At 35.4% G+C, this 9,990-nt stretch overlaps 1 protein-coding gene across 2 annotated transcripts; it reads right to left on the bottom strand.

Annotated features, from left to right (window-relative positions):
• Positions 1-2,433: 2,433 nt before the first annotated feature.
• On the bottom strand, positions 2,434-9,058 carry crm (cramped chromatin regulator). Of its 2 annotated transcripts, none has more exons than XM_014239021.3 (9): positions 8,903-9,058; positions 8,179-8,451; positions 7,694-8,093; positions 7,406-7,609; positions 5,947-7,337; positions 5,738-5,887; positions 5,172-5,661; positions 3,829-3,977; positions 2,434-3,758 (listed from the first exon to the last, which is right to left on the bottom strand). In XM_014239021.3, the coding sequence occupies exons 2-9, from the start codon at positions 8,437-8,439 to the stop codon at positions 3,657-3,659; spliced, it is 3,147 nt and encodes a 1,048-aa protein (XP_014094496.3). In that variant the 5' UTR covers positions 8,440-8,451; positions 8,903-9,058; the 3' UTR covers positions 2,434-3,656. The 2 variants fall into 2 exon arrangements, with proteins under 2 accessions (XP_014094496.3, XP_036227510.2); XM_036371617.2 differs by lacking the exon at positions 8,903-9,058 and adding an exon at positions 8,695-8,811.
• Positions 9,059-9,990: the final 932 nt, after the last annotated feature.

Raw genomic sequence — 9,990 nt, 5'->3', positions numbered from 1 at the left:
AGCGAATGGAGTACAGTGGTATGTTTCACCCTTAAAACCAAAAATAATAAACTAAAAAAGCAAATGAATTAAATAAAATAAAATGTAACTGTTCAATCGATATACTAAAAAAATATATATACGCGTAAAAATGGAAAACTTTCAAATTTCTTTATTAATAATAAAGTTTCTGTATTGATTTTGACTGATTTCGAGGTTATATAACACTTTCGAAGTAAGGACGTCGTAGATAGTCGGTTAGATTCGTAAGCAATCGATTGACGCGTATTTATAGTCGGCCAACCGAAATACTGGCAGAATGGTAACATTGAAAGGTGGATGAAAGCAAAGATGAAGAGAAAATTTGGAGACAATAAGAAAAACAAGTTGACGACCTTCCACTAACGATAACATCGCGAACAAATTGTAGATATACAATCGTAATTTATACTAAGTGTTAATGTAGTGTTACATATTGGATAGCCCCCTTGTTAGAAGCTTAACCCCAAGTTGCTATATTCGGGTATCAACTTGCAGATATTTTCTAGTATATTAGCCTTTGTGACTGTAATTTTTATACCGTTCTCAGATAAAATCCGCAAAGCACTGCTCCAGGGCGGCAATAGACAAATGCTTTGAGGTTAGAGTAAGATAGTTTGGTCGTTGTTATGCCATCATAAAAGGTTGAAGGAGAGGTAGAAAAGGTGAAAGTGTGGAAATGATAGCGAAAATATGATACAAAACTTTATATAGGCGATTAATAACACGAAATCTCAAGGTGTTGTTTTTGCAGCGGCAGAAAGTGTTAATCAAATAATTTTGAGGATTGCTGCCTAGTTGACAGTCCTCGGCCGGAAATAATTCCGGATCCGTTACGGTTGCGTATACCCGGGTAACTTGGGTAAAACAACTGAAAACAGTAATCACACCCATCAATAACTAATTTTCAACTTAATGTGCGATAACCGGTTAAAATCCAAACCATAACTTGAATTTGATTAACACATGAAACACTTGCGGGACAGATCTTGTTTAGAAGACTTAGACGTTTTCGCATTTTTAAGCGATTCTAATGTTTTATAATAAACCTAGAAGTCTAGAAGCATTCTAGCCTTGCTGTAAGTCATTAGTAAAGCTATTTGAGGAATATTGTATACTGCTACAAAAACATAATCATAGTAAATTTGTATATAATGAGAAATTTTGTTATTGAAAGTCTGTTTTCGGTTCCAAATCATACGATATGATTATGTTTCTAACCAAACCAACGAACTCGTCACGCTGATCACTTATATACAGGGGCGAGCAAAACCGTTCGGATGTTCGTCACTGTTGCATTCTAAATACTGTAAAATTTTTCCATATATTTTTATTAATTTATCGTACAATGTAAGTAATAATTTAAATAAAATTTCATTCTAGAAAACAAAAGAGAAATACAACAAAAACTGAAACAAACTCATAATGTACAGTTTTGCTCGTAAAAAGTAAATGTCTATAATTACATTATTTAATATTTGGAAAAAAAACCTTTGTGTTTAATCACATTTTCTAGACGTCTCGGCATACTTTCAACTAAAATTTCTATTATAACAATCTCTTCCTCTAGATAAACACTCTTGCCCATAAAGTCCGAATCCGGGTCCGTTCCGGTTACGTAGACCCGACTGTTGTGGGAACGGACGCTAATAGTACTGTTTGCCATCCGAGTGATTTCCGTTACATCCAACCAGATAACCTTTTCCCAGTGTTCCGTGGACCAATTTGTATGTATTTTAAAAATCTTTAGACGCATCTTTACATTTTTATTAAATAGAGCAGGCTTGCATATCGAAGGCGACAAAATAAATATTGATGAATATTAAAAAAATTTCGTTTTATTTACAATTTCCGGAAACTTTCTGGTCTTAATGTATTCTCTTTAATTGAAGAGCTCCCTGAGCGGTACATTCACTGACAGTTTAAATTTATGGCGATTACAGCCTGCTACGGTGTTCTATTATCCGCTTTAGTGAGTCTTCTCTCTATTTGCCTGACATCAGCGTTTGTTTACAATCGTGGGCGACCTCCTACGTTCGGGAAACCAACTACATTGCATTGTTTTCTTAACATAACTGACTAGCAATTTTACGGATCGAAAAGCCATTTTTTGTCAAATAACCAACATTTACTTACTGTACGGGTTTCTTTTAGTGTTAGTAGGACTATCCTTTCGTTTTAGTTGCTAAAATTTTATGAGTATTAGAATTTCATTGTACATCGGACAAAGAACCTGATTTCATGGCAAACTTAATATACTTTGTTCAGGGCATAAAAATTTTCCCAATTATGGATTATTCAACTTCATACAAAATCATCTATAACTGTTTAGGAACTTATCTTTGCAATATTGAAAAAATGCATAAGTAAATGTTCCTAACCTCAAAAACATGTTTTTGAATTAAAACAATTCACTTTCAGGGGATATTAAAAATATTTTTTGTTTTCATTTTATATAATATATTTGAGTTTTGTTGGTTAACGTGCTTGTTCACCTGTCACAAGCAGGTGCTAATTTGTAATGGTTGAGCTTAAACTATTGTTTTGTTAGGATTTTTGTTTACCTACAGACTAAAGGCTTACTTAGCTAAATAAAGAACGAATAATAAATGATTTATACAGACTTCAATAATACGTTCTCGAATAATACAAACATCAATGCGTACATACATATATTACACTTATAGAGTAGGATTGTATAAAAAAAATGATGTCCACAAACCGAACAAGGGAAATGGCAAACAAGTAACAATATTCTTATGTTTAAACTTAGTTAGTAATTAATTAATTTGTAATTTGATGTACAGCGTGTGGTCATCCTCTCTACTTACATTACAAAGTGGAAGCCAACTTATATAACAACCCGTTATATGAATTGCAAATGTGTTCAAATACTCGAGATTTATGTTTAAATTGCTACACTCGTAAGGAGATATAACCAAAAATTTCAGCTTAAAGAGAATGTTGGAAAAGAGTTCTTGGGTGAATGGGGAAAAAGATCGAATTTCGTAATTTCAAGAAGCGCTTCAACTAAACATCAGTGTTTTGCATCAATTGAGTGTAGCTTTAGCGTAAATCACAACGTCAGCTTAAAAACTACGAATATATATACATTAGACGATATATATATATATACATATAAATATATATAGCTTTATTGTAAAGGGAGGAGGAAAAAACTAAGTATAGGTATATAATATATGGTGTGATGATCATAAAAATAAAATCATTTTGAGTATATAAATTAAAGCACAAATTAATGTTATTAAAACTATTTTACTTAAAGTAAATAATTGTGAGTGAGAAATGAATACATATATTCCCTTCTTTTGTATATATATGTGTATGTATATAAATACGTGTAAAAGTGAGGATGCAGATGTTCATGCTTCGACCTCAGGACTGGGCGAAAACTCATAAAATTAAGAGAGAAATGAAAAATTATGGGAACGGAAATGTAAAAGGTCGACAATTTTTCACTTATAGATTATTGGTGTTGGTACTATAACTAACTAATATCTATGTATGTATATAGTTTGGTCAGATCTGTAAGAGCTGCGAACGGCCTGGCACAACAGCCAGTCATTAGCAGACCTTAAATTCAGCGTATGAAATTATATAAATTTTGCATATTGGCTTTAATCCTTGTCCTGGCTTTGCATTAAGGCAGTAATCTCTTGAAATTTATGCATATAATCGACGCTGCTTTCGCTTATCACCGACAAATTCGACGAGGGATCCTGAGAGTTAAAGTATACGCATATAAAATGGGCTTTTTTTGTTATAGGAAAAAAGTGGTTTCGCACTTACCAAAATATCACGAGTTGCATTGATCTCATCCAAATGCCCCAGCAGACTGGTTAGGGAGAAATCATTGATGTTCTCTTCAAGCCAACGCGAATTCGACGTGGACTCTCGCAGTAAATGTGTGGGGGTCATACCGTTGAGCGAGCTGGTATCTGTCGAAAGGCATATATTGTTTAGTTTTATAATTTTTTGTGGATGAATTATATAGTTTGTCAGTATAACAGTTTTGTTCATTTAACGGTTTTATATATTACCTTCAAATTATTTATATAAATATTTAGGCTTATCTACAAGTATACTAATATTATAAAAAGCAAAGATTTAATTGTTGGTTTGTTTGAATTTAATGGGCTCCGAAACCACTTGACAGATTTGAAAAAACTTTCACCGTTGGGAAGCTACACTATCTGTGGTCATACAGCCAATGGTATAATTTTTTTAAAAAGTTAGGAATCCTTGCTATAACGCCAATAATATAACCCAAGGTGTAAAAAATTAGCGTGCGCTGCGAATACATACAATTGGTGATAGAAGAAAATAATGCACTTTGCAGAACATATAATTATCAAATGCCACAAAAAATGTACACATAAGCTATGTTGACCTATTATAGTTACGTTACAATAACTATTCTCTTATTTAGTGCTCTTTATTTGTTTACCTTGGTATTAATCCTTATCAAAATTAATCACTTTATATTCAAGACTAATTCAATATCTTTATATAACTTTTTGAATTATTCGATTCGGACATTCCACGAATATGAGGTCCTCTTTCCCCAAGTGGCATGGCAAATGGAGTGATCTGCTAGTACCAAATATTTTTGAGGAGAAAATGACATGTGCGTAATTTCATATCGATATCTCCAAAACTGAGGGACTAATTCGCGTAAATACAAACAGACGGGCATGTCTAAATATATACGTTAGAGAGGCTCCGACGGTTTTTTTCAGATATTGCGACCACCGTTACCCGACTTGTTCCGAAGATTGGAGCAGTAGCCGCCATTTTGTTGCAAAATTCCCTTTCTTTTTTACTGGCTTAACCTCATAATAAAACTCCATAACAATGTCGTGTGGTATTACGAATGGGCGAAATCGGAGCATTATCACGCCAATCTATCACAGCTAAGTACGGTGAGTAATTTTTTCTGACAGCCTACAAAAATTGGCTAATAACCACACTCACCTCCGACTACTACTGTTTAAATCGATCACAATATGCGATTATTGTAATAAAAAATAATTAAAAAAAAAAGGTTCGCTTCCACCCTAACTTAAGTATTCCTTAATGTTGTAATGTAGAATGAAAAAATGTGCTAATAAAAACACAATATCTTTACTTACTTGTAGACTCATCGAAGGCGCTATCGGGAAATGACGACGACAGCGATACATCAGCGTTATCAATAGCAGAAGATTGAAAGAAACGAGCAACAAGATCAGTGTTATTAGTGTTTACATTGTTAGCTGACATTTTATATATTCCGGAAGTTGAAGGGTTATTGTCCACCTGCTCTAAACCACCAGCTGTGTCGCTATCGCTATAACTACTATTTGTAATTGAAATAAATGGTGAGGAATTGCTAATCGTTGGTGGATTATGATGTAGCGGCATTATGGTTGACACTTCCGTCGTTGTCATAGCGGCAGATGCAGGAGACGTAAGAGATTCTGCACATGAACTTTGTTCCACTGTATTAGTTGCAGAGCTTTCACGTGTGTTTTCAATATTTTTAGCTTTCAACACATCGTACGACTGATTGGCCGTGCTGCCACCAGGCAATATCATACGTTGCACCAACACTTGACGCATTGATTGCTTTTGACGTGACACCTGTGAAGTGAACAGAAATGAAAGCAAATTACTGTACTTGAAGAGACATATATAGATATATTTTGCGTTCACTTACCGGATAGAGTGGTTTGACGCTGTCCATATTGAAAAGTGGCCGTCGTATGGGTGCCACAGGCTGGCGGAAAACATTATTGCTCTCGTTGTTGTTATTGGTTGAAAATGTTTTTGTCGACACATAAGTTTTGGTGGCCAAATTGCGTTCCATCTACAAAAAAATTAATGTATAAATTACAGTGCAAAAAAAGTATGTTGCGCGTCACTTACTCTTGATTTTGCTACATTACGCTCGCATGTGTGTCCACAGGAACACTGTCGCTTGCGCATGCGCTCGCTCAGATTGGCTATTAAAAGCAGATGCTTAAGCTTGTTTGCAAAGCCAGCGGTGGAAAGGGATTTCAGCAACCCCGGGTCATCACATTCGCTGGGATTATATGGCATGCCATTTTGTTTTTGCATAAATACTTTTGTATCTGATTGCGTCATAGACTCCAAAGCAGCGCCACCGAAGGTTAAACTGCAGCTACTATTTACATGCATATTATTGACATTAATCAACGCATTGCTGGTGTTAACGGTATTCACACTTGGTAGCTGCTGCTGTTGTTGTTGTCTGTCAGTCCAATAGTAGTCTAGTTCGAGTTTCGAATCCTGTCCCAGCACAACATAAAGATCGCCGATGGTTATGTCCGCCGCCGTGGAAATAGTCCAGCCTTTTCGTATACGCCGAATCACTGCCTCGCTGATGAGTGGCTTAAAGTTGGACGCACTGGCACGTCCAGCACGCGCATTGACAGGTCGTCGCATACGCGCTTGATTATTGGCAGTGTTTGGGTTTTGATTAAAAGTTGTTGAATTTGCGTTTATTGTTATTGTGATATCACTTGTGTTTAATGATATTTTTACCTCCTCTTGGGAGTTATCAGCACCTTCTTTTATCACTACACTACTGTCCAAATCGGCGTTCAACAACTCTTGCAGTTCATCACTTAATTCATCGCTACTGCTTTCACACTTTCCTGGTAATATGTCCTGTTCGTACATCACTCCAAGTTCATCTTTGAACACAATATCACCAGCAGGAATATCATTATCTAGTTTTTCATATGGTGGACTGTTGAAAAGTTTATTTTTCTTCGAATCAGGCGAACGCTTCTCCGAACCACTTTCGGTGCGTGGTCGTTTATTGGCAGCACGATCTTGTGATAATGTTTCACCACGCACTTTCACGCCCATACGTTCTTCGTATGCGGCCAAACAGATATTGCCACTACCAAGGTACTCCGTGATACTCAACAATGGGCGATGTATAGGCACACCTGGTTTGGGTAAAAAACACATTTCGGGATCTTGAAAGGCTGGCAGACGTTCAGAACTTTCGGCAGACTGCGGACCATTACAATCGCTTGAATGTAAAGTGGGTGTGGGCGCGCAATAGGAAGGAAATAATTTTAATTCTTCTTCTGCCATTTTCTGCTCGGCACTACGCCATTTCATTTGAAACGTTTTGATAAAATTTACCAATTTCTTGTGCAGTGGCACCGTAGTGCGTACACGAGGATTTTGTGCAACGGTTTGAACGCGTCCGAAGGCTTCCATAGTGGCAGGACTGACGATTACCTCGATTTTCGATGGCAATCGTATGTCCTCAAGTGAGTCTGCAATTAAAAAAAAAATGTTAATAATTTTCTAATTACATATGCAAAATAATTTTTAATTCATTCACCATCGAGTTGATTCAGTCTCCTTAACGCCTTACATGATGGTGTCTTAATACGCAGGTTTTTGCCTTTACAACGCACAGTTATGTGACCATGGTAGACAAGATTTCGCAATTTCATGAAGTGTTTATCGGTTACGAATTGAAGTTTCCTTCGCATTTCGCCATAATTGATAAGCGCATATAACTCCTGTGCCGGTTTCTTAACCTCTGTAATGAGGAACAAATTAAATATTATTTTACATATCTATATGCATATGTATGTCAGTAAATATTTTCAACAAGGCCACTTACCGTCAGAGAACTTTATATATTTACAAATTTTATGATAGGTCTGGTAATAGTGCTGTCGCACTTGTTCTTTCGTTTTGAATGCACCGTCTGCTGTGCTTCTACGTTTCAGCTTTGTGTTTATATAATTGCCGAGTGCATCAAAATCCTTGCCAAACTCATTTAGCGCATCAAAAAAGTGATTACGTTCTAAATTAGTCCATGTCGGCTTATTGCTGCGTAATTGCGATGGAGTTTTTTGCATTGACTTCTCGTCACGTCGCTGTGGATCGCGTTCATTTGGTGGTGTTAATGGTCGCGTCTGGTCTTGTTTCATTTTTTGTATGACCCGTGCACTAGCACGAGTTCCCGTACAATTATGCATTATCACAGAACCTAGTAACTCACTCACTTCGGAATCCAACTAAAAATCATTTCGAAAAATTCCAAACCAAGTTTAATTTATTCACATCATATAACACATACACATTTCACCAAAGCTTTCATACCTCGGAGCGCGATTTTTCATCGCAATTTGTTGTGGATATAACGCCATTTGGTTTGCGCTCGTTGACATTTTTTCCGCCGCCAACGCTTTTGCCATTGCTTGCTATGGCAAGTGGTACTCTTTCACCGATTCGGATTTGAGTTTCATTGCTTTCCAATAACTCCTCGAATTCATCAATGAATTCTTGACCGGGTGGTACAGTTGTCGTCGTAATCGACAATACCGTCTGATTTTCGTCCCCGCCCAGCGCATTGGCGCTCATTTTCTGTGAAGCCTATTTAAAATAAAACATTTTTTATGAAAATTCCAAAGGTATTTGTTTGTTTGAGCATTTTTTAAACGCCTTTTAAAGAAAACTTCAGTGTAAATTTTCCACACGACAAAGAAATTTTAATTGCGCCCTTTCGACTACGTCGGCACGCTGAATTTTAATGGCAAATAACTTCTCTTAAACTGAAAAGTTTTTCAAATAATTGCTTTTAAAACATTCTAAACACTTTGAATTTTTATTTATTACCAAATTTAATAATTCTCAGGGCAGATTTAATGTAAAACTTTTTGATAAAATTTTACTAAATTCACTTGCGAAAACACGAAGTTGACAACTGACAAAAATGGCGCTCGACTTTCGTTTCGTTAATGGCTTTGCATATTCAGCCTTTTTATTTATTTTTATCGGTCCTTTTATAAAATTTTATTACAAACGCTTTACTATATCATTTTACCTAATCAACCGTCCAAATGTCGCCGTTTTTATGTACAAAATGCATTAATAATTTACACTTTTCACATTGTTTTCATTTATTTGTATATTCTCTTGGTGTTCACAACTCAGTACAAAAATTCTATTCCCCTTTTCTTTCTATTTCTACTACTTCGTTGTTGTTGTTTTGCCTGCATAGGATTTTTGTTTATTGATGCACTTTGCGAAAATACTACCATCTGCTGATTGGGTTGCAGATGATGGGAAAAAATATGTCAATAGGAATTACGGGATTCTGGAGACGGTGATTTTAATCGACGTAATGTTGCCATATCGTCAGTGTTTTAAATAGCATATTTTATCGTGTTGGCCTTTATGTTAGGTGTTAAGAATTGTAGCTCGCTATATCATTTTTATGTATATATGTATATGTATATATATTAATATAAAAATTACACCGGTCAACCAAACCAAAAAAATGTTTTTTGGGTTTCTGTTTTAATGCTCAGATTCTGACTCTAGAAATTGAAAAATCCGGGAAATTTTATTTTTAGCTTTTAAAGTTTGCTTTTACCTGATACGCATGGGACTAATTTGCCCATACAAGCCAAAAAGAAATACGCAAAAAACTTCTACAAAAGCAAACTTTAATTAAAAAAACAAAATTTATTCTTATTTTGGTGTAAGAGAAACTGAAATTTAACATGCAGAAGTCAGACCCAAAAATCGTGTCTATCGGTATTATAAAAACGATAGTTATTGCAGCCAGTATGTTCTAAATCAAACATTTTTTCTCATCAGAGAATAAAATGCGATACCACTCTGTGCTCGGTTTACAAAAACTCAACCGGGCTTATTTATCTGATTCAGTGCTCATTTTTTTTTGATACTAGCTCCTCTTTCGAAATAATTTGCCTTACAGTGATTTTCTTGATATTTACCTAGTCTTTTCGACAGAAACTTCATGCAAAAAATCTCTCGTTTGTTGTTGTTGTCTCCTTGGACCATATTTCTAATTATTTCGATAATTGAGCCCATTTCGGAAAATTATAATCTATATACATATATTTATTTTAAAATATCTTTATCTTAGTGACAAACTGAACGATC

This window comes from Bactrocera oleae, chromosome 5 (genome assembly GCF_042242935.1).
Source record: "Bactrocera oleae isolate idBacOlea1 chromosome 5, idBacOlea1, whole genome shotgun sequence".
In the NCBI taxonomy this organism is placed as follows: Eukaryota; Metazoa; Arthropoda; class Insecta; order Diptera; family Tephritidae; genus Bactrocera; species Bactrocera oleae.
This window is presented reverse-complemented; position numbering and strand designations above follow the sequence as displayed.